General features: G+C 59.3%; 2 protein-coding genes across 2 annotated transcripts in view; one reads left to right on the plus strand and one right to left on the minus strand.

Moving 5' to 3' along the window:
• Window positions 1-14,523, plus strand: part of DNAH1 (dynein axonemal heavy chain 1) — a 76,417-nt gene extending 61,894 nt beyond the window's left edge. Inside the window, 26 exon segments of the mRNA XM_088831534.1 lie at window positions 117-308; window positions 690-800; window positions 1,791-1,976; window positions 2,395-2,586; window positions 3,741-3,908; window positions 3,999-4,198; window positions 4,200-4,509; window positions 4,983-5,108; window positions 5,743-5,862; window positions 5,987-6,136; window positions 6,253-6,413; window positions 7,254-7,479; window positions 7,615-7,810; window positions 8,134-8,285; window positions 8,929-9,125; window positions 9,382-9,530; window positions 9,773-9,927; window positions 10,013-10,144; window positions 10,484-10,654; window positions 10,748-10,927; window positions 11,355-11,531; window positions 12,157-12,327; window positions 12,485-12,615; window positions 12,974-13,325; window positions 13,611-13,845; window positions 14,394-14,523. Coding sequence (XP_088687660.1) covers window positions 117-308; window positions 690-800; window positions 1,791-1,976; window positions 2,395-2,586; window positions 3,741-3,908; window positions 3,999-4,198; window positions 4,200-4,509; window positions 4,983-5,108; window positions 5,743-5,862; window positions 5,987-6,136; window positions 6,253-6,413; window positions 7,254-7,479; window positions 7,615-7,810; window positions 8,134-8,285; window positions 8,929-9,125; window positions 9,382-9,530; window positions 9,773-9,927; window positions 10,013-10,144; window positions 10,484-10,654; window positions 10,748-10,927; window positions 11,355-11,531; window positions 12,157-12,327; window positions 12,485-12,615; window positions 12,974-13,325; window positions 13,611-13,845; window positions 14,394-14,515 — 4,662 coding nt within the window. The 3' untranslated portion in view covers window positions 14,516-14,523.
• A 587-nt stretch (window positions 14,524-15,110) lies between these two features.
• Window positions 15,111-23,567, minus strand: BAP1 (BRCA1 associated deubiquitinase 1). Its single transcript, XM_055413975.2, has 17 exons — window positions 23,500-23,567; window positions 23,372-23,401; window positions 23,207-23,261; window positions 22,096-22,228; window positions 21,597-21,716; window positions 21,216-21,277; window positions 20,988-21,130; window positions 20,694-20,772; window positions 20,108-20,231; window positions 19,679-19,826; window positions 19,045-19,229; window positions 18,453-18,586; window positions 17,463-17,941; window positions 17,191-17,351; window positions 16,826-16,918; window positions 16,620-16,692; window positions 15,111-16,437 (listed from the first exon to the last, which is right to left on the minus strand). Exons 1-17 carry the CDS (start codon window positions 23,534-23,536, stop codon window positions 16,304-16,306), a joined length of 2,190 nt encoding a protein of 729 aa, XP_055269950.1. The 5' UTR covers window positions 23,537-23,567; the 3' UTR covers window positions 15,111-16,303.
• Window positions 23,568-23,711: the final 144 nt, after the last annotated feature.

Here is a 23,711-nt window from a genome sequence, read left to right on the forward strand (position 1 = left end):
CTGTGAGAGTGTGAGGGGCACCTGACTCCCTCCCCAGGCCTGGGCTTCAGTGGCTTCGAGGGCAGCCTGGTGCCCCATCTCTACCAGACTGGCATCCTCGATCTCTTTCCCCACAGATTCAGGTCTGCGTGTATATCCACCAGTCGGTGGCCAAGAAGTGTGTCGAGTACCTGGCTGAGCTGGCCCGCCACAACTATGTGACCCCCAAGAGCTACCTGGAGCTGCTCAGTATCTTCTCCATCCTTGTCAGGCAGAAGAAACAGGAGCTGAAAACCGCTAAGAACCGCATGAAGAGTGGCCTTGACAAGGTGGGGCCAGGGGTGGGGGCCTTGTGGGCAACCTCTGGCTGCATGTGATTCTGCCCATTCTGTCTTGGCCCTGGCTCCACATGACCCCTATCAGTTGGCAGCCCACAGGGTTTAAATGGGTAGCCTCTTCTCTTACCGAAGGCGGCAGGCCAAGGGCAAGACCAAAGCAGGTCACCCCAAAGACTTTTAGTGAACTGCTCCCTTCCTCTGGGGCCCCCTGGACACCCTGGGGGTCCCTGAAGCAGCCGGCCACAGCCTCTCGCTCGTGAATGAATGAGGGCAGCCCTGCAGGGCCCTCTCCCTTGTTCCCCTCCAGGCCTAGCTCGCTGGTCCCTATCACACCTGATTTCCTCTCCGTGCCCCCCCACCCCCACCCCTCAGCTGCTGCGCACCGCAGAGGACGTGGCCAAGATGCAGGAGGAGCTGGAGATTATGCGCCCCCTGCTGGAGGAGGCTGCCAGGGACACCACGCTCACCATGGAGCAGATCAAGGTCAGGGGCGCTCCTGGGCTCCCTCCCTGATGGCTGAGCACGACTGAGGAGGCTCGGCCTCCCCATGCAGCCACGAGATTCGTAGTAGCCTGGACGCTCGGTGCCCAGGCCCCTCATTCAGTCGTGCGGTCCCTCATCAAGTGCTTGCTCGGAACCGATTCTATGCCGGGCACTGCCCTGGGCAGGAGATAGGGCGATGAGCACGACAGACAAATCCAAACCCAACAGTCACAGCACGGGTTGTTGTGAGCAGGAGGGACGCCACAAGCAGTGGTGCAGAGTCTGCTTGAGTCTCCCTCTGAGACCCTCTGAGTCTACACGAGGGTCCGTGTTTAAAGGTTAGTCCTCCAATGGTAAAGAATCTGCCCGCCGTGTGGGAGACCCTGGTTCTGATCCCTGGGGTCAGGAAGATCCCCTGGAGAAGAGAATGGCAACCCACTCCAGTATTCTTACCTGAAGAATCCCATGGACTCCCAGAGGAGCCTGGGAGGCTATAGTCCATGGGGGTCGCTAAGAGTTGAACACAACTGAGTGACTAACACACACACACACACCTCACAGTAGCCTCCGCAGATTCGCATATTCACGATGGCAGCTTTCTGGAAGAAACAATCATTTCCTGCTCTGCAAAGGCAGTGGCACTGGAAATTTTTCCAGCAGATGGAAGGAAAATGGCTTGTGGGAGGGGAGCATCTTTCTCTTTCATGGAGGTGCCCTGTGGGTTTAGGGGGTCCTGCCCCTAGGGCAGTTATGCTCAAGCACGTAAAGCCCAGAGCCCCATGCCAGGCCCATGACGAGCACTCAGGATCGGAAGAGGCTGCTAGCACTCCCAGATCTCCACAGGCTGTCACAGCCGAGAGGGTCCTTGGAGAATGGGGCATCTCAACCCTCATTCCCTTCCATCGGGGAAACTGAGACGAGAAAAGGGAGGAGGGCGCACCAGCCCCTGACGTTGGTCACCCGTGGGGCCTCGCTACCGCTGGTCCCTAGGTGGACACAACCATTGCTGAAGAGACCCGGAATTCAGTGCAAGCAGAGGAGATCAAGGCCAATGAGAAGGCCAGGAAGGCACAAGCTATCGCCGATGATGCCCAGAAGGACCTGGATGAGGCTCTGCCAGCCCTGGACGCAGCCCTGGCCAGCTTGCGCAACCTCAACAAGAATGATGTGACTGAGGTGGGTGGCTTGGCCCTTCTGGGCATCTCTCCTGATGCCTCCTTGGGTTCTGGCCCATAGGCTCTCCCTCTAACATCTCGTGAGCATCATCTGTCGAGAAGTGAGGGCAGAACTAGAGCTTGAACCCAGCTGCCTGCCCTTACCTCCTTGTATCAGCCCTGAGGACCCAGGCAGGTGCCTGAGAAAGGCTCTGGGCCCTGAGAAATGACCATGGAAGGCCTTTTGGCTAGGCCTGGGTACATGGAGGAGCAGTAGTCGCCACAGGCTAAGACAGATCTCTGGGGGCTGCTGGGCATACCCGTGGTCTGTAGTGGTAGGGACTCAGTTGGTGGGACCCACCCTGTCTGGAAGCTGTTCCTGCCTGGGGGTGCCCACTACGACGGACCTCCCCCTTCCCGACTCTTGGCCTGGCCCCCAGGTGCGTGCCATGCAGCGGCCACCGCCAGGCGTGAAGCTGGTCATCGAAGCTGTGTGCATCATGAAGGGCATCAAGCCCAAGAAGGTCCCAGGAGAGAAGCCCGGCTCCAAAGTGGATGACTACTGGGAGCCAGGCAAGGGGCTGCTGCAGGACCCCGGCCGCTTCCTGGAGAGTCTCTTCAAGTTTGACAAGGTGAGCGTGCCAGGCACCCGGCCAGCTGGGCAGAGAGGCGGGGGGAAGGAACTGTCCCCTCCCCCACAGAGCAGGGGCCTCCATCCCATCTCCCTCTGCCTGCAACACACATAGCCCTGTGGTCACAGAGCCGAGGGGACCAGACCCTGGCCCAGAGGAGCTCTCCAGCTAGGGGGCAGGGGGCAACAGACCCAGTAGCAAATGGATATTGATGAATCAGGACCTGGGAAGGCCTCAGTGCCCATGGGATGATCACCCACAGTCACTCCAAGGCTCTGCCACCCAGAGAGTCTCTCTCCTGTCCTTTTCTCCCTACAACCCCTGTGGCCCTGGCCAAGACCTTCCCTTGCTGCTCAACTATCGCCTCTCCCTTTGTCTCAGCACCTGAGATTTAACACCTGTCTGTCTCTGCATTTCTCTCTCTTCCTGTCTGTCTGGGGCTCTCAGTATCCATGGGCATGTGCTCTCACGGGGATGCTTGTGGTGAGGTCCACCTGGAGCCTACAGCCCTCTTGGAGGTTTCTCTCCAGCCCACATGGGCCACCCACCACCACCATGTGTCAGTGCTGAAGCCCTGGGCACTTCCTAAGGAGGGTAGAGACAATGGCCCATCTCAGTGACAGCTGGCTCCCCATCCCTCCAATTAAGCCAAGTCAGGAGGCTCATGGCCAGCGCTCAGGCTCCCTTCGTCCCAAGCTCTGACCTCTAGGAGCTCATGAACAGTACAGATTTCTGGGTTCATCCTATACTACAGACCTGGATTGTCCTAGCACAGGTCAAGAGCTCTGAAGGAGTGATACGCTATGGGAGTGGGGATTATTGCACTTGAACATTTGCCTGGTTGGACCTCAGAACCACTCACTCATCTCCACACTGGCCAGGAAGCAGCCCTCATCTCTAAATGGGTTTTAAACAGGATCTGTGTGTTATTAGATTTTGAGGCTGTGTCAATTCTTGGGGAAGAAAAAAATCTCTGATTATATTCTTTGAAATCCTGGGACACAGAAGTTCCTCTTCTGGCCAGCCTTTCTGGGTCGTGTTTATTCCCTAGCCTGCCTGGGGCATAGAGGCAAGAGCAGGGTGTCCCTTCACCCCCCAGAGTCCCCTCCATCCTTCCTGGGAAGCTGCCCCAAGCCCATGGTTCCCATCCCCAGGACAACATTGGGGAGGCGGTGATTAAAGCCATCCAGCCGTACATCGACAATGAGGAGTTCCAGCCTGCCGCCATCGCCAAGGTGTCCAAGGCCTGCACCTCCATCTGCCAGTGGGTGCGCGCCATGCACAAGTACCACTTTGTGGCCAAGGCTGTAGAGCCCAAGCGGGTGAGTGCTGGGTAGGCCTGGGGCCAGGGGCGGGGGCCTGGGTTCCCCCGGGGGCACCAGGAAAGCTGGCCCTGTTTCCTCTGCCTACAGCAAGCCTTGCGGGAGGCCCAGGACGACCTGGAGGTGACACAGAGGATCCTGGAGGAGGCAAAGCAGCGCCTGCACGAGGTGGAAGACGGCATCGCCGCGATGCAGACCAAGTACCGAGAGTGCATCGCCAAGAAGGAGGAGCTGGAGCTGAAGTGCGAGCAGTGCGAGCAGCGGCTGGGCCGTGCTGACAAGGTGCGCGCCCCTCTGGGGAGGCCCGCGGGCACAGCCTGCCCCCCATGGGGGGCCTGAGCAGTACAGAGGGTGGTCCTGGGGTGGCTGTCCCTTCCCCCTCCCTGGCTACCTTGGTCAGGGGGACTCCACCAGGCAGGGACATCCAGGGCCAGCCTCCCAGGGCCCACCCCATGGGCTGTCCCTGCAGCTCATCAACGGGCTGTCAGACGAGCGGGTACGCTGGCAGGAGACGGTGGAGAACCTAGAACACATGCTTGAAAGCATCTTCGGGGACGTGCTGGTGGCTGCCGGCTTTGTGGCCTACCTGGGCCCCTTCACGGTGAGGACCGCCCCAGCCCCGCTGTGAGGCCTCACTTCCATAAGTGGTGGCCTGAGAGTGGCTTTTCTCTCACACACTCATTCCACACACATTTTCTTTAGACGTCCTTTCTGAGCCAGGTGCCTTTCTAGGCACTGGGGAATTGGCAGCTCACAAAACAGCCAGAAAACCTGCCCTGCGGGGCTGGCGCTTCTAGACAGAAGGCTGAACTTGTACTTCTGGGCTTGCTGTGCACCTCTCCCTCCGTCCTCATGGCTGCCCCAGTGGGTGGGCGCTGTTGTCGTGTCCCCGGTTTCACTGGTGAGGGGCTGAGAGTTAGGGAGGCCGAGGATGTTCCCCAGGGTGGGACTAGGGTTCAGGCGTCCAGCTCTGTGTCTGACCTCTCCGTGCAGCTGCGAGCACTGGGGTGCAGGGGAAGCGGGAGGGCATCGCGGCTGCCTCGGTGGGGTACTCTGAGTCTGGTGTCTCTCCAGGGCCAGTACCGCACGGTGCTCTACGACAGCTGGGTCAAGCAGCTCGTGGCCCACCGTGTCCCACACACCGCCGAGCCCACGCTGATCGGGACGCTGGGGAACCCCGTGAAGATCCGCTCCTGGCAGGTGCCCACCCTGGGGGCTGGAGCAACCGGGCTGGGCCTGCAGTGTGCGCTGGGCTGGGCCAGGAGGCCCCTGCCTCCCTCCCACCCTCTCTCCTGGGTCTGCTTAGAGATGCCTTCCCCGAACCTGCCTGGGGCTGGTCAGAGGCTGGTGGGTAGGAGAGGAGAAAGCTGAGTGGCACAGGGGCTGGCTGACTGCAGGCAGAGAGGTCAAAGGGTGCTTGTAAGAGTCAGGTGGGGTAGGAGAGCAGTGTCCAGAGTGTGGGGTTAAGAGATTGCATCTGAGCTGTAGACCCCGGAGGACAGGTAGAGTTGACACAGGGAGAGAACCAAGAGGCAGCAGGCAGAGGCCAAGTGTGGACACAGGCTGGGAGGGCCAGTGGGCTCCAATGGCTCTGTGAAGATGGTCTGAGCTAGGACTCAACAGGCAAAGAAACAAGAGGCCCCGCTAAGGAGGGTGTCAGGAGTCAGCCCATAGCAGCCCTCTCTGAGGGCTGAGACCTTGTGCACTGCCCTCCACCCTCAAGAGGATGCAGTAAGGGGAAGGGCACACCACTGGAGCACAAGGTTGGGGCAGCTGCCACCCCACTGGGCCTGCTTGTGTGAGCCTCCCCGCCACCCAGCCTGGTCCCCCACAGATTGCTGGCCTCCCCAACGACACCCTGTCAGTGGAGAATGGGGTCATCAACCAGTTCTCCCAGCGCTGGACCCACTTCATTGACCCTCAGGGCCAGGCCAACAAATGGATCAAAAACATGGTGAGCCTACCCCTGCCACCACCCTACCCAGCAGGCCTTAGTAGGTGCACGGGGAGTAGCTAAGCCTCAGGCCAGCTCTCAGCCCACACGGACCCTTCCACCTCCCTCCACTCCTTGCCCCCAGGAGAAGGACAACGGGCTGGATGTGTTCAAGCTGAGTGACCGCGACTTCCTGCGCAGCATGGAGAACGCCATCCGCTTTGGCAAGCCCTGCCTCCTGGAGAATGTGGGTGAGGAGCTGGATCCCGCCCTGGAGCCCGTGCTGCTCAAGCAGGTGGGCTTGCCGCTGCGGGTGTGGGGGCGGCCCAGACACGGGCGAGGGCAGCCCCCTTCCCCTGCCTCACTGGGGGGACCCCAGGCCACAGCGCTCACCTGTCCCACCTGCTGCAGACCTACAAGCAGCAGGGGAACACGGTGCTGAAGCTAGGGGACACGGTGATCCCCTACCACGAGGACTTCAAGATGTACATCACCACCAAGCTGCCCAACCCCCACTACACACCCGAGATCTCCACCAAACTCACCCTCATCAACTTCACCCTGTCACCCAGGTAAGCCCCTGGGCCCCAGCCCTCCAAGCATCAGCTCTGCCTGGGCCTGCCTGGCTGCCCCTCTCCCACCCCTAGGCTGGGACTCAGGGATTTTTCCCCCTCGGAGACCCCACCAGCTTCCTCGCAGGCTGTCTGCATTTCAGGTCATTCCAGCCCTTCCACCAATGCCCCTTACTTCCACTGTTCCCACCTAAGAACCAATGCTCCCCTTTTCCCCCAGTTCATCCTGATCCCGCGTCTGCAGCCCCTCTCCCAGCTTCCCTGGGCAGTGCTAGCCCACCTCATCTGGATACCCTTTCCCCACAGCCCTCGCTGGGCCCTTGTGCGCTCACCCCAGAGCTGTCCTGGAGCCCCAAGGGGGGCGTGCTCTGACTCCCTGCACCCAAGCCCTGTTTCCTTCCCTTGCTGCCCTACACCCAGGCACTGCAGCTTTTGCCGGCCACCCGCACAGACTGCTAAGGCCTCCCTATCAGTGGCCACTGTGAACCTCTCCACGGATCAGGGGGTGAAAACTCCCTTAAGGCCTGGTCCTCCCCATCACCCATAGCCTCCTCCTGCTGAGAGGGAGTTTCTCAGAGACCCCAGCAGCATTCAACTGCCTGGCCCCTCCTGGGATTCCAGGCTCCCACCTGAGGTCTCACTGAGAACTGATCACTTTGAATCCAGGCTCTGCCTTAGCCCTGCAGCCTGAGGCTGAGGTCAGACCTCCCAGGCTGACACCAGCAGAGATGCTTGGCTCTTTGGAGCCCCAGGAGCATAGGCAGGCAGGTAAGCAGGCTTGAGGCTGGCCTTCCAGGGCTCACCAGGTGCTACAGACATAATGTCTCCTGCTCCTGGCAGCGGCCTAGAGGACCAGCTGCTGGGTCAGGTCGTGGCTGAGGAGCGGCCCGACCTGGAGGAAGCCAAGAATCAGCTGATTGTCAGTAACGCCAAGATGCGCCAGGAGCTGAAGGACATTGAAGACCAGATCCTATACCGCCTCAGCTCCTCCGAGGGCAACCCCGTGGATGACGTGGAGCTCATCAAGGTGCTGGAGGCTTCCAAGATGAAGGCTGCCGAGATCCAGGTCCACAACTGCCCGCCCACCCCTGCCTGCCTCTCCCCGCCTGCCCCAGGCCTGCCCACATCACCACCCTCTTCTGCCTGCTGCTCTTTGCCAGCCTACCTGGGCCTGACCAGCAGCCCCCTTCTGCACCCCCAGGCCAAGGTCAGGATTGCAGAACAGACAGAGAAGGACATTGACCTCACGCGCATGGAGTACATTCCTGTGGCCGTCCGCACACAGATCCTCTTCTTCTGCGTGTCCGATCTGGCCAACGTGGACCCCATGTACCAGTACTCCCTCGAGTGGTTTCTCAACATCTTCCTCTCGGGCATCGCCAACTCAGAGAGGGCAGGTAACCCCGGCACAGATGCATATGTTGACCCAAACAACCAGGCTCCACCCTGGCACAGAGGTGACACACTGGATGCATTTGCACAGCAGGCACACACAAGTAGACGCACAGCCAGGTTCACTGGTACACACCCTCATCAGACTCACCCGACATGCGAACACATATCCCACTCCTAGCCTCCTCAGAGCAAATGCCCCTAGGGGGTGCCCCAGACTGCTCCTTTGGCTGCTGGGGAGACTGGCTGGGCTGGGCTGTGCCCCAGGGATCTTTCTTCTCTGCCCCCCACCCAGTCTCCACACTGCCATCACCCCTCTGCCCTGCAGACAACCTGAAGAAGCGCATTGCCAACATCAACCACTACCTGACCTACAACCTCTACAGCAACGTCTGCCGCAGCCTCTTCGAGAAGCACAAGCTGATGTTCGCCTTCCTGCTGTGTGCCCGCATCATGATGAACCAGGGCAAGATCAACCAGGTGCGTGGCAGAGAGGCAGCTGTGGCCCGGTCAAGGACAGATGGCCTGAGGGGTTGCCCTGTTGCTGAGCTGAGAGAACAGGGTGGACGGACAGGGCATATCAGGCAGGAGGGCACAGCAAGAGCAGATGGGCAGAGGCCTCCGGAAACAGTTATTTGTGTGAAACAGTCAGGAGGCCCCGGGTTCACTGTGACCCAACAAGTCCTGTGCCCAGGCCTTCTTAGGACCTTGAGAGTACTAGTGAGCAGAGATCGTCCTGAGCCTCCCAGCTCACAGTCTCACGAGTGCCCGGGATTTCATGATGCGTTGGGATGCGCTGAGAGTGACATCCTCCACTGTTGGAGCCCTCACTGTGTGCCAGGTGCTGGGCTCACAACAACCCTCTGACCTACCCTGTGAAACCCCTGGGAAGCAGAGTTCTGATTCTTCCTACTTTCCAAGTGAGGAAACAGAGGCTCAGAGAGATCAAATCTTTTGCCTCAAGTCACATAGCCAGGGAAAGGGAAAGCGGTAACACTAACCCAGACCTGTCGGACTACCACCCCGAGTTTTCTGGCTGAGGATGGTAGAGGAGGCTCTGCTGGGTGGGGCACCGGACCCATGGCTCAGGGCCCGGGCGCTCGCCGCCTCTGTCCCCTGCCAGAACGAGTGGCGCTACCTCCTGTCTGGAGGCTCCGTCTCGGTCATGAGTGAGAACCCTGCCCCAGACTGGCTGACAGACCGGGCCTGGAGAGACATCCAGGCGCTCTCCAACCTGCCAGCCTTCTCCTCCTTCGCCCATGATTTCGTGAAGCACCTGTCGGAATTCCGGGTCATCTTTGACAGCCATGAGCCCCACCGGTGAGCTGGGGCCTGGGGCACAGCAGGGTGGGTGCATCCAGGGAGTGAGACCCAAGTACAAGCTCGCCCTGGGCCTTCTCTGAGGGGCCACCCAGGGCTGCCCCGCAGCTGTGACTGCATTTCTTCCGTGTCCCCAGCCATGTACCCCTGGACACTGCATTCTCCCCTGCTGTATGGCCTCCCCTCCCAAGCAGAGAGCCTGTGGCCAGTATCCTACCACAGGTCAGCTCTCAGGGGGACATGGGCACTCTTGCAGGGAGCCCTTGCCTGGCATCTGGGACCAATACCTGGACCAGTTCCAGAAGCTGCTGGTCCTCCGCTGCCTACGTGGGGACAAGGTGACCAATGCCATGCAGGACTTTGTGGCCGCCAACCTGGAGCCACGCTTCATTGAGCCCCAGGCAAGTGCTGTCAGCCAACGCCTGTGCTAATCGCCCCCCAGGACCAGGGTCCTGGCTGCACCTGCATGGACCGCTTTGTAGCCTTGGTCAGGCCAGGATCCTTAGCCACCACATGAGGCTCTGAGAGGTTCCAATCCCCCTCAGGAAGCCCCTTGGGGACCACTCTGGGGGCCCTCTCTCACCCTGGTGGCCTGCCCCTGAGGAGAAGCTCTCAGCGACCCCAGCATCTCTCCACCCTGCAGACAGCCAACCTGTCACTGGTGTTCAAAGACTCCAACTCCACCACCCCACTCATCTTCGTGCTGTCACCGGGCACTGACCCCGCCGCCGACCTCTACAAGTTTGCCGAAGAAATGAAGTTCTCCAAGAAGCTCTCTGCCATCTCCCTGGGCCAGGGCCAGGTCAGGGCAGTGGGTGGTGAAGGAGGAGGGAGCCGGTGGGCTGGGCCAGTGGGTCCCCGATCACTCAGTGCTCCTGTCCCCACAGGGCCCTCGGGCGGAAGCCATGATGCGCAGCTCCATAGAGAGGGGCAAGTGGGTCTTCTTTCAGAACTGCCACCTGGCACCAAGCTGGATGCCGGTGCTGGAGCGCCTCATCGAGCACATCAACCCTGACAAGGTACACCAAGGGGGCCCCAGTATCTTCATCCTGGATGGATGACGCTCAGCGAGCTCACCCCACAGTGGGCACTTAGCAAGTGACACATGTAACGTGCATCAACTAGATCATTCTTCCCGGCGGCCCCTCAAGTTACTGCCACCGGTGACTTGCCCAAGGCCACCCAGCACAGAGGTGACCCTGGGACTTGCCGAAGCCCATGTTCTTAAAGAAACAGTGGTCCATCCCAGGGGTAGGGTCAGGCTGAGGGTGGCGCAGGACCCTTGCATCGGGGAGAGCCTGGTGTTGGGGTGGCCACCAGCTATGGGTCTCAGCGCTTATGTGAAGTGTGGCCGCCAGGTGCACCGGGACTTCCGCCTGTGGCTCACCAGCCTGCCTAGCAACAAGTTCCCAGTGTCCATCCTACAGAATGGCTCCAAAATGACCATTGAGCCACCACGCGGGGTCAAGGCTAACCTGCTCAAGTCTTACAGCAGCCTCAGTGATGAGTTCCTCAACTCCTGTCACAAGGTGAGACGCACTTGGCGCAGGACCGCCCCGCCAGCCCACTCCATTTCCATCCCCACCCCTCATGCCCCTCCTCCCCTCGCCCACCTCCGGCAGGTGATGGAGTTCAAGTGCCTGCTGCTATCTCTGTGTTTGTTCCACGGGAATGCCCTGGAGCGGCGTAAGTTTGGGCCCCTGGGCTTCAACATCCCCTACGAGTTCACAGACGGGGACCTGCGCATCTGCATCAGCCAGCTCAAGATGTTCCTGGACGAGTATGACCACATCCCCTACAAGGTGGGCTGGGCACGCGCTGGGGCTGGGGGGCTGGGCGCCTGACCCACCCACCCCGTTGTTGTTCAGTCGCTCAGTCCTGTCTGACTCTGCGACCCCGTGGACCGCAGCACGCCAGGCCTCCCTGTCCTTCACCCTCTCCCAGAGCTTGCTCAGACTCCTGTCCATTGAGTCAGTGATGCCATCCAGCCATCTCATTCTCTGTCGTCCACTTCACCTGCCCTCAATCTTCCCCAGCATCAGGGTCTTTTCTAATGAGTCAGCTCTTCTCATCAGGTGACCCAAGTATTGGAGCTTCAGCTTCAGCATCAGTCCTTCCAATGAATATTCAGGACTGATTTCCTTTAGGATGGACTGGTTTGATCTCCTTGCAGTCCAGGGGACTCTCAAGGGTCTTCTCCAATATCACAGTTCAAAACCCACCCCTTAGGTCCTCAAGTACACGGCAGGGGAGATCAACTACGGGGGCCGCGTCACTGACGACTGGGACCGCCGCTGCGTCATGAACATCCTAGAGGACTTCTACTGCCCCGCTGTGCTCTTCCCGGAGCACAGCTACAGCGCCTCGGGTGTTTACCACCAGATCCAGCCCACCTACGACCTCAACGTGAGCACACAGCAGGGCTGTGCCCAAGGCGGCCTGCCGGGTGGGGGGTCCCGGAGTGCCAGGGACATCTGGGTGCTGGGAGACGTGGCCCCTACCAGCCAGTCACTCTTTTTCATTGATTGATCCATCCCACAAGGATAGCCCTGGAGCTCGGGTTCTGTGGGGAGAGGCCCAGTCCTGCCTCTCAGCCCCTGCCTGAGGGTAATTAATTACTCTTCGAGGCAGGGGGGTGGCTCCCCTGAGGCTGCCAGGCAAGGCAGTGAAGGTCACCAGCCCAGACCACAGTCAGGGAGGGCTCCTGAGGACATGATGCTTCAGCTAAGATGTGTGTGGGGCAGGCAGGGTCTAGGTAGAGAACCCCAGCATGTGGGCCAGAAGCATAGAGGGCCTGCAGAGGAGGGGCTGTGACAGGGTTGAACCGTTGAATGAAGAAGCAGGAAGTGAGACATCAGGGAGAAGTGGGCTGGAAGGGAGCAGAGCCCATGGAGCCCCGAGCGTAAGAGGGAGGTACATAAAGGTTGCAAGCAGAGGTGATGAGTACGGGGTGTGCTTGCTTGGAGGGCTGTCCTGCAGGCTGGAGGTAGAGCAGGGGAGGGGCTTCAGTTGCAGCCCTCCTCCCCCGCAGGGCTACCTCTCCTACATCAAGAGCCTTCCACTCAATGACATGCCAGAGATCTTTGGCCTGCATGACAACGCCAATATCACCTTCGCCCAGAATGAGACCTACACCCTGCTTGGCACCATCGTCCAACTACAACCCAAATCCTCCTCTGCAGGCGGCCAGAGTCGGGAGGAGGTCAGTGGCAGCAGGGAAGGGGCCCACCCAATGCAGGGCCAGTCTCCTGTCCACCATCCTGCCTGCTCCGCTGAATGAGTGAGCTCTGTGCCTGTGGACTCCTACACGGGCTAATGGGGGCCACCCCTGGCCCATTTGTGTCCCTTCGCCCCCACAGATAGTGGAGGACGTGGCCCAAAACATTCTGATCAAGGTGCCCGAGCCTGTCAACTTGCAGTGGGTCATGACCAAGTACCCTGTGCTGTATGAAGAGTCAATGAACACGGTGCTAGCACAGGAAGTCATTCGGTAATCCCCCGCTAGCCCCAGCTCTGAGTCAGCGGACCCCTGGGCTGTAGAGAAATGATAGCAAAGGCTACCATGGGCCAGGAGCCAGGCAAGGTGCTATAACTCAGGCTCTAACTCAACCATATTATTCCCATTTCACAGATGAGTAAACCAAGGCCCCAGCAGGTTAAGGGATCTAAGGTCATATATTTACTAACAGCCAGGGCTGGGATTGGTACTCGGGCCACCCAACCTGGCTTTATGCTCTTAGCCCCTATGTTCTGTCATTGTTTCTCTGTCTATGGCCTAGAACTGGGGAGTGCGGATATGGCCACACAGTCCAAGACCACTGCCTTCTTCCTTGCCACTGGCTCTGTAGGTACAATCGGCTACTACAAGTGATCACACAGTCGCTGAAAGACCTGCTCAAGGCCCTCAAGGGGCTGGTGGTGATGTCCTCGCAGCTGGAGCTGATGGCTGCCAGCCTGTACAACAATTCTGTGCCCGAGCTCTGGAAGGCCAAGGCCTACCCGTCGCTTAAGCCACTGTCCTCATGGGTCATGGACCTGCTGCAGCGCCTGGACTTCCTACAGACCTGGATCTCCGAGGGCATCCCAGCCGTCTTCTGGATCAGTGGCTTCTTCTTCCCCCAGGCTTTCCTGACAGGCACTCTGCAGAACTACGCCCGCAAGTCTGTCATCTCCATTGACACCATCTCCTTCGATTTCAAGGTCTGGACTCAGCCAGGGTCAGGTCAGGTGCCAGGCTGGGGGTGTGGCCCAGGCGAGCCGGGCACTGAGGCTACAGCTGGCTGGCAGGATCAGGGAACTCGAGCTGGGGTCAGGGGTCAGGAAGAGTCAGGTGAGACTACAGGCCCCAGGGAAATCCCGAGGGGTGGCATGCGGGCTATACGCTACCAGCTAAAATAGCCAGTGCTGGGGCAGGCAGAGCCCTCAGGACCCAAATCCTACCCGATTCTGCAGTTTATGGGAGAGGCATCTGTGTGCCCACACCAGGTGATGCGCCAGTCAGTGTCAGAGCTCAAGACCAGGCCCAAGGAGGGGTGCTTCATCCATGGACTGTTCCTGGAAGGTGCCCGATGGGACCCTTCGGCCTTCCAGCTGGCTGAGTCTCGGCCCAAGGAGCTGTACACAGAGATGGCTGTTATCTGGCTCCTGCCAACGCCCAACCGCAAGGTCCAAGACCAGGACTTCTACCTGTGCCCCATCTATAAGACGCTGACCCGTGCTGGTATGGACCCAGGGCGGGGGAGCCTACACCACACGGAGGGCCATAGGTGGGGCCCAGGGTTGGGCCAGTTAGGCTGACCCAGGTTAGCTGAACGAGATGGCCGGCAGGGGTCACTCAGCACTCCTGAGGCCCAGATGGAGCTGGTCCAGCAGCAGGCAGGATGGTGCCCAGGGGCTGGGCTGAGTCTGTGGGGGTGACCCCTGAGCTCCCCACCCTCATCTCCCTCAGCAGACCCATGTTGGATCCTGGGAGCCCCAGCCTGCCAATGGAGGTTCCCAGGAGCCAACAGGCCCAGACAGTATGGGTGGGCCCGGGCTGGGTCCAGCAGGGAATGAGCAGGGGTGTCAACTGTCCCATTCCAGTCCTTAACAGGTGCAGTAACCCAGGGCAGGCCTGAGCCTGGGCCACACTGGCCAGACAGGCTTCCTCTTGGGTCAGGTCCCTTCCTTGTCCCAAGCTCAGTCGCCAAGAGACCACCTTCCTTTATACCCTGTTCCTGCCCCAGCTGAGGCAGACAACTTAACCTCCTCCCCTCTCGCCTGTTCCAGGAACACTATCGACCACTGGCCACTCCACAAACTACGTCATTGCCGTGGAGATCCCCACTGACCAGCCCCAGCGACACTGGATAAAGCGTGGTGTGGCCCTAATCTGTGCCCTGGACTACTAGACCCAGACAGAAGGGCTAGGGCCATTAAAGTTGCATTTCCTGAGCGGTCCCTCTGAGCCTTAGCTCCTTACACCAGGCCTCCTCTGTAGGACCCATGGCCAGGGAAGGTGGGGGTGAGAGGCTGCACTGGCCTCGAGAGAGAATGTGCTTAGCAGGGGCAAGTGTGGCAGAGCCGGCAGCTTTGACCTGCAACAGGGAAGAGAGGTGAGCCTTGCGAGGTCCCAGGACCTTCCAGGGACTGCACGCCAGGCAGGACTAGAGGCAGAGCTGCCGCCTCCACTGAGTCCCAGCACCGCTCAAAGCCATCAGCTCCGGTAAAGCGCGGCCCTCTCCTCCCAAGGTACACTGTGCACACCACTCCTTGGGGTCCACAGTCCTGCCTCCCACTGAAGCCCCCTCAATTGCCCCCTGCCCAGTTCAGGCCATAAACCCCAGACCTAGGGTCCCAAGAACCTCTGCCTCAGAAGGCAGAATGCCTGAGAATGCACTCCCCTCCCATCTCTGGTCACACACAGAGCCCAGCCCAGGGCTGGTTAGGTCCTCATTCCCACCACAGCCTAGCCTCCAAACCTCAGGCCAGCAAGCACAGGTGGGCTCATTTTTAAGGAGAGTTTTATTCATTCATTCATCCAGTATTTACAGGGGCCAGAGGGGTCGGGCTATGCTTAGCACAGAGAGGCAGCTGCCATACCTGCAGCTGCCCCACCCCGGTCACTATGTACACATAAGGGGCCGGCTTGGATCACCTCAGAGCCACCTGCCAAAGGCCATGGGGCTCCGTCTGGAGCCTGAGCTCCAGAGGCAGTGCTGGACCCATTAGCCCTTGGCCATCAGGCCCTCTGGGAACATGGGGCTCCAACTGATTGACTTGGTCCTGCTGTCCCCCACCCTGAGTGCCCTGCAGAAGCTGAGAAAGCTGGCATGGCAGGGAGAGCTGAGTGGTGCCAGCTTTTACAAGCAGCCCTGTCTCTGCTGTCTAAGAGGAGGGAGACATGGTAATACTGAGGGCCTGGGCAGAGGCTCCTCTGAGCCCAGGAGCCCAAGGCAGGCCCCTTGCCAGGGCCACAACACTGAAGACAAAGAGCCCAGGGCCCTGCCAGAGAGAGCAGTCTCGATGAAGCTGGCTGGAGCCAGGCCAACCAGCTCAAATACTCCTCTCTGCTCAGGCCATGGGCCCCAGCAGGCTGCTCATCCCACCCCTGCTGGGACACCCCACTCCCAGCCTAGTCCAGCAGCCAGGGCCCTGAGTTTGGAGCTCTCCCAGGAGGAATGAAGAGCAGACCTGGCTTCCTCAACAGCAGGAACAACTGGGGGCTGGAGCAGCAGGGCCCACTGCTCACGTGGCCCCCAGCTGTGACCCTGCAGGAGTGACTCCAGCCCTCCAGGATGACTGCGTTAGAAGAGAACTCAGAGCCAGGAAGCTATGTCAACACAGTGGTGGCAAGACAGGTCAGAGCCCAGAAAAATAGACGTCTCTGTAGGTAAAATATATATTCTGCTGCCCAGGCAGAAAGGCCAGGTCCTGCCGCTCCACAGCCGGCTGTGGAGGAAGCTGCAGCACCTCACTGGGCCTCAGCTCTAGCTGCTGCCTCCGGAGCACGACGGGGCCAGTCTGCGCTGCCAGGCCCAGGGACATGAGGCCGAGGATCCCAGCTTGGCTCCCATTCCCAGGGTCTGGGCTCTCCGACTGGATCTATCCGGTAATACTGGGAAGAGGGGAATGGGGCAGGGGAGGGCCCTGGTGAGGGCCGGGCGGCAAGAGTGAATGCAGGGTCCGGCCAGCAGTCCTCACTGGCGCTTGGCCTTATAGGGACGGGAGCGTTTCCGCCGGTCCGGCTTCCGCTGTTTGTGGAGCCGGCCAATGCTGACCCCCTGGCGCCGCCGCACTGAGATGTTCTGCTCTACCAGGTTGGCCAGCATGCCTGGGGAGAGACGCGGGCCCTTGAGCGGGTGGCTGGATGCCTGGGAGACGGTACTCAACTGGCTGCAGCCTCAGGTTGGAGGCTGAGGCTCTCCCTGCCCTCCCCAAGACCACAGTCAGCTCAAGCGCCCCCAGAGGCCAGAGGAAAGGGGCCTGAGGGCCAGGGTGTTGAGCCTGGCTCACCTTCCTGAGCCAGCATGGAGATGAAGGTGCAGATGAACTCATCGTAGTTGTGGGTCCTTCTCTGGTCGTCAATCTGTGCGAGAGAAGGATCAGGACCTGAGGACGCTACAGCCATCTCCCCAGAGCGGCCACCAGCCGACCCTAGCAGGTCGCGCCTCTGGGAAGACAGGTGGGCAGCAGCCCAGGCCACTGGAGAGAGGGCCCACCTTGAACTTCTTCCTCTTCTCCACTTCTTCCTTGAGACAGGCCTCATAGTTTGCAATCTCAGCCTCCACACACTTCAGCAGTGCCAGCAACTCCTGCCAAAACGCAGCAATTGCACCCATGAAGGAGGCCTGGCCAGCCCCAAGCCCCGACTACCTGGAGGCAGCAAGAGGCAAGGGCGAGCAGCCAGAGGCCCTGGAGCCTATCAAGGCCTCCGCCGCTACCCAACCCAGACAGGCTTCCTGGCACCCGGCTTTGGGCACCACCATCTACACCATAATTCCCTCCAGGAACTCAGCACCTGGACAGCAGTGCCCTGGGTCCAGCCCTTGTCAGGATTAGGAAAGGAAGCTGCAGAAGGGCTCACCTTGGGTGAATACTTCTCCCCATTCAAGGGCTCGCTAGGCCTGACCAGCCCAGGCTTCTCTCTGCTGTCCACAGCCTCCACCACCTCCTTCTCCTCTGGGCTGCCAGACCCCTGGCTGCCTTGGCTCGGTCTGATGGAAGGGGAGGAACCCTTCCCACTCTCTGGGAAGAGAAGGCAAGAAAAGAACCATCAGGGTGCAGGATGCATGGTGGTCACTTGGCCACCTCCCTCTCCAATATGCCAAGAGGCCAGAGAGCCAGCCCAAGGCCCACCTGTCAGTGCCAGGGGACTCAGCACACCATCCTCAGCCAGGTGCAGGAGGCCCGTGCTGATGATGGGACCCAGGTCACGAACAGCACGATTGTAGCGTATGCAGTCAACACGCAGCAGGCTGTCGTCCTCTCCAAAAAGCACCTTGGAGATGTGGGAGGTGACGGGACTAGAGGGCCGCGTGGGGTTGGCTGAGCGGATAGGCGAGCGCAGTGGTGAATTGAAAGCGCTGCCGATCTCAGAGGCTGTGTCCGTGCTCTCGTTGCTGGGGGTGGGCGAGGGCTGCGAGTGCGTGGGCACTGCCACAGCCGGACTCCCGGCCCCGCTGCTCGTCTTGATGGACAGAGGAATCGAGAGGTCCTTCTGGGACTCTTTGAGCTTCTCGGCCAAGACGTTGATGGTGTTGGGCTGTAGCACTGACAGCTGCCCATCCCCGGAGCTGCTCAATGGCCCTGGTTTCCCTGGCCCCTTTCGCTTATACCTGCGGGGCCCAAGGAGAGGTGAGCCCAAGGAACAGGCCAGGGGACCACATCCAGCAGTGCCCAGGATGACCTGAACACTTCTCAGCCTCAGGAAATGACCCCGCAGCTCCAGCAGCCTGACCTGGCCACAGCCCGCCTAGCACCCTGAGCTCTGACAGCTGCAGCCAGGTGTCCTCTGAGAACACCTTCTCTATTCCAGCTGCCTCATTTCTGGCTTTTGGCCAATGCTGTGTCTTCCAGCAAAGATACCCCACCCCGTCCTTCAAGGCCTGGACAAAAGGCCACCTCCAAATAGGCCATGTCTCGATGTCTGCTTAAATGAGCACAGCCCTGCCCCAAGCCCTCCGAAAACTTCTGTGGATCTGGAGTCGGCCCCTTCAAGTCAGCCTCCCCGGGGCCCTGCACTCAGCAGGCGTCCAGCGTCATCTGGTGAAGGGCATTCTCTGTGCTGGAAGAGTCAAGATAGGATCCGCAGCACCCAACCTCCAGCCGTACAGAGCTGGGGCTGACCTGATGGCAGAGTTGGTGTTCTGCATGTCATCCTCCTCGTCATCCTCGTAGTCATCCTCATCGTCTGAGTACTGCTGGGGGGGGCGTACTGGAACTCTGCTGCGGCCCACACCTGCCGCCAGGTCTTCCTCCTCCTGGAGCAGAGACCCAATGCAGCCATGAGCCAGGGGCCAGCCAGCCCCGGTCAGGCACAGCACCTCCACCAGAAAGTCAACAAGTTTCCCCAGGTTGAGTCCACTGAACCCCTCCAGGTGCTCCAGAGCACTCCTTGCCCCCTGCCTACACAGGGCTCCTGAGAGAAAGAGAGTGCCCTGAAACATCTGCATTTATTTTGCTAGTAGAACCCAACCCACAAAGTTGAACCCAACCCGAGGCCCTAAACATTTAGCCCCACAGGTGTGAGACTGAATTTAAAGTCAGAGGAGCTCTCTCTGCCTCCCTAAATCCCTGCAGTTGTGGGCACTTCTGAGTATCAGACAGAGAACCCTGGTCACCTAGGCTGGGACAAAGAGCAAACATGCGTGAAACCACCTGAGGAAAGGACCTGCTGCAGGCTCTCCAGAGAATCCTGGTGGGAATCCTCCCCACTTACCTGCATGGGGGACTTGGCATAGTTGTGATTGTCCAGGAAGGCTGGCAGCCGCTGGACAATAGGAGTGGGGTTGGGGGGAACCCCATTGATGTTGCTCCCTGGAGGCTTCACCACCAGCTTGGGTTTGCTAGGAGGGCTGTGGGTCGGGGCTTGTGGGCACGAACCAGCCACCTCCTCCACACCATCTGAGAGAGGGAGGGGCACGGGCAGGACTTTCAGCCAGACCCTCAAGAAAAGTTGTCCTCAGGCCTGGTCTCCTCTCCCCTTCCCAGAGAAGAACAGAAGAGACAGCTGATGGGTTCAGCATCAACAAACGTGGCCACAGTGAGACAGGAAAAGAGTGAGATTAAAAAAAGGAGAAGGCGAAAAAAAAAGTCCAGAGAAAAGCAGAAAGGGCATATACTTCAGAGAGAAGGCTTGGGGGCCTGTGGTCATGGCGGCCCTTTCATTAGGAAGGGACCGCTCTTCCTCCATGTTTCAAGGGGAGGGGAGAAGGCTGCAGGCTGCAGACTTACGACCACCCACAGGAGCCCTGAACCACTGCCCAAGCCTCCACATAAAAAGACCTGCCCTGCCTGGGCCTCCAACGTCAAGCTGTGAGGGGGCGGCTCTGAGGCCCGACAGGCTCCAGTACCTGTGTGGGTGCTCTCAGAGGCCACCGGGGCCCTGCTTGTTTCCAGCGCCACAGGGGACTTGCTGCTGGTGGGTTTGGACTCTTCAGGCAGCTGTGACTCTTGAGACTTGTGGGTCTGAATCAGCTCTGGCTGTGTTACCCTGATCAGCTGAAATCAAAATCCAAGGTGCAAAGGAGTGAAGGCAGACCCTGACTTCTACCTCAGACGGCTAAGGCCTAGGCTCCACACACTCAAAAGGAAAATAAATCAGCCAAACCTCCTTTCAGAGGCTATCCTCCCCCTCCCCTCACCAAGCCAAGGAAAGGAGTGGTTAGTTGAAGCCCAGACCCACAATAGAGAGTAACTGGGGAATCAAGAGACAAAGGCCCCCGTGGAGGGAAGGAGCGGGTGGCTGGGCCAGTCATGGACTGGGTAGGAGGGGTCCCCACCTGCTGCAGAGCCTCCAGTACGGTCTGACGGTTCACCTTCAACACGTGTAGCCTGGCCTCATACTTGATCCTGCGGTCGGGCACCACCGCCATCAGGTTGAAGCGGATGTCATGGTAGGGCTCCCTGCAGTCACAGCCGCAGCCATGAGAGCAGCTCTCACCCTGGCCCCACCATCAGGAGGAGGCAGATACGCTGGCAGGGCTCCCTGAAGTCACACCTGCAACCACAGGTACAGGCCCCACCCCCACAGGCGGCAGCAGCTGGCCATGCACACCAGGCACCTCAGCTGGTGCCTTCCAGCAAGCTGTGTGAGGAGCCTGTCAGGAAGTGTGAGCCAGCACACCTGGGCCACCCGGGGCTCCACCACGGCCTGCCCCTCCCCAGTCTATCCTGCAGCAGGTCACACGTAGCCTGGATGGAAAATAGGGCAAGGAGCTGAGAACCCAAGATCTAATCCTCCTTTTGTCAGATTCATCAGGTGGCTACGCACAACTCATCTGGCCTCTCTCTACCTTGGTCCCCTCTTCCGTGTCCCTCCCGATGCGGGCACAGCTCCAGAGGGCAGGGCAGGCACAGAGTCCTTACCCTGCAGTGGCGAGGCCAATACGCTCCATGATGACCCGCCGGGCTTTGTCCGTCCACTCCTCGTCCTCCCCCCAGGGCCCTGGGGAAACCAAGATGAGTCAGCAGGTGAGAAACCCTCAACTCAGGCAGGCCAGGAGTGGAGAGAGGACGGACAGCAGATGAGTCAGAGGGGGCCAGCTGGACAATGCAGTGCAACGGGCCATCCAGCCCGTTGAGGTCTTAAGTCCTCAAGACCCACCCCCCCGAGGACCCTGAGCCCCAGCCCCCTAGGAGGTCAGAAGAGAAAGCCCCTACCATGGTCAATGGGGTAGACCTTCAGCCCATCCAGCTCAAAAAGCCGGCCTGTGATAGGCACGTAGCTGACAAAGTGGAAGGCTTCCATGGTCCGCACAGCACTAAGGCCATTCTGCTTCTCGGGGAGGTGGCGTGGCTCAGGCCTGGGGAAGGACACAGTCAGTGCCCAGAATGGGACAACCCCATTCCTTGTCCCCACCCCCATCAGTTCCCACAGCTCCCACACACCTGGCATGGCTATTATGTGCCTTGGCCAACTCCGGAGCATTGCCAATCGCATATCCTTTGCTCTAGAGGAAGGAAAATAAGGCCACATCAGAGCAACTTCTCAGGTGGGCCTCAGGTGGGAAACAGAGCTCAGGAGAGCAGGCCTGGAGGCCTTCCAGGAACTGGAACAAGCACAGGTGGACCCTCCTGAAGGCCTGGTTGGGGCAGAAGAGAGCTCTGGAGCCCCCAAAAGATAGGCTCTACTGGCTCTGCACAGTAACCAGTGGACACTGAAGAACAACGTGGCCTGATAAAATCCTAATAAGGCATCACTTAAGGAATGTTCCTTTTTTCCCCGGGTCTGTCTCCTTTTTCTGACAAGTGAAAGGCACTGTAGCCTACCTCAGGGCTGAAGCCTTTGGTGAAATCCTTCATGCGACTCAGGGTGGGCCCCAGGTCCACATTGCTGCAGTTCAGGAGCACGCTCAGCAGGGCATGGGTGGCACAAGAGTTAGGGATCAGCTGTGAAACAAAGAACAGTCACCCATCTACAGCATGCCTCATACCAAGCCCATACTCATCGGGAAAAGAGTCCCAGGGAGGACAGTCATATCTGGACAGTCCTAATCAGCTCTCATCATCTTTACCCAACATCTGTTCATTCAACTAAGTACCCATCAGCTGTCTGGGGACATGGAAAATGGACTCAGGCATCACCCTACTTTAAAGAGACTTCCTGTTTTTAATGAAAAAGAGCTCAGTTCCTTCTGCCTCAGGACTTCTGTAACCACCACCTGCGGTATCTGCCTATCTCCTCCTCTTGCCTTCCCCCGCTTCCACTTTCCAAGAAAAGAAAATGGCAGCATCCCACCCTCCAGAAAGAACACAGAGCCCAGCAGACCTGGTGGGCAAAGAACATGTTATTCACTATATCATCATCAATCACAGATGTATCATCCACCAAGGTAGAGACCTTGCGACGGGATCGGCGCTCTTCGATCCATTTGAACAGGAAGATGAATCCATACACGGGGCTGGGGAAAGGAAGGGACAGAACTTGGCCAGTCAAGTGGGGGAAGGCAATCTGCATCCCCTTTCCCCTCCTCTATTTCTGTGCGCTGTGACCACTCAGGTGTCCTTCTTGTGATCCCACCTCTCCCGTGGCTTCTTCCTAAGACTGCCCAAAGCGGCCCTGAGCCCTCACACCCCAGGAGCCTGCTGCAGGCAGAGTCAAGCATTAGCCTCTGGCTGTGGTGCTCCAGGAGTCCGCTCAGCATCCTTATGCAGTCTAGGGTTCTGGGATAAGAAAGGAAAAGCTGGAACCAATGACCCAGGACCAGGCAGGAACAGAAGGTAAGGCGAGAACAATATGATGCGGAATTTGTTTGAATTAAACACTAATTCAAACTTGTGAAACCCAGGACGTGGGCCCCAATGCAGTCAGGCAAGTAAATGAACACCCCGTATCAGTCCCTTCTGTCCTGGGAAACAAAAGGAAACTTCTCTGTTCAGTCACTGTAGCAGCTCCTCCACACATCTCTTCTGTAGGACCACCAAGACAAGACCCTCAACTTGGTCACTCAAGAGAGGCCTTGTCAGATGCCACAAAACAACCAATCAATAGGACACCCTTGTGTGGGAATTAAAACCACTGGTACATGGGCACGTTAAAGCAGTCGTTAGTAAATTACAGCTGCACAAAAGACACTGTGTGACCTGAGTCAAGAGAAGGGGGTTTCCAGCTGGAGGCAAGAAAAAGCAGCTGAACTTAACTCAAGAGATGGTTAGAATTTGGAGGGTACCACATAAAGAATGGTGCGGAGGGAAAACTGGGAGAAAGGAAAACACAGTACCAGCTTCATCAGGAGGGCACCCAAGGAGGAGGGATGCTTCCTGATAGGAAATTTTACAATTTGGGGCTTCTGAAACTACCTCCCTTGAGGAGCACTCTCTCCCAGGCCCCTCCCTAGCCCTCGAGGTGTAAAGGGTGGCCCTGACGCCAAGCCACTCACCCCTGGCATTTGCTCTGAAGGTCATAGATCTCCTCCACCTGCACCCCTTTGACACCTGCCATCAAGGAAGGAAAAGAAGTTGGGAAGGGCAGCCCCTGGCTGTGGAGTGATGACCCAGGAGTGGGCCCCCAGAGCCCGGGTCCGGCGGGCAGGAGAGGCTCTTACCGAAATCTTCCACGAGGAGGGTGAAGAGGCCTGTGGGGGACGACAAGAGGAGCGACTGGTGATCAGAAAGGAGCGTCTCGGACCCACCCGGCCTCCCCAACACCCGGCCTGCCCGATCCCCTTCTCACCAGGGTCGCTCTCCAGCTCCAGCCAGCCCTTATTCATCTTCCCGCGGGGCGGGCCCTCAGCGCCATGTCCAGGCCCTCCCGACCCACCCGCCGCCTCCCTGCCGGGAGCCCCCTCCGCCCCGGGGGCCCCTAGCCCCACACACAGACAACGGGCCTCGTCGCGTCACCCGCCTGCGCCGGCGGCACTACGTCACTTCTGAGCGACCGCCTAC

The sequence above is a fragment of the Moschus berezovskii genome, chromosome 24, assembly GCF_049115385.1.
Source record: "Moschus berezovskii isolate FMDL1 chromosome 24, NW_MosBer_1.0, whole genome shotgun sequence".
NCBI classification, from domain to species: Eukaryota; Metazoa; Chordata; class Mammalia; order Artiodactyla; family Moschidae; genus Moschus; species Moschus berezovskii.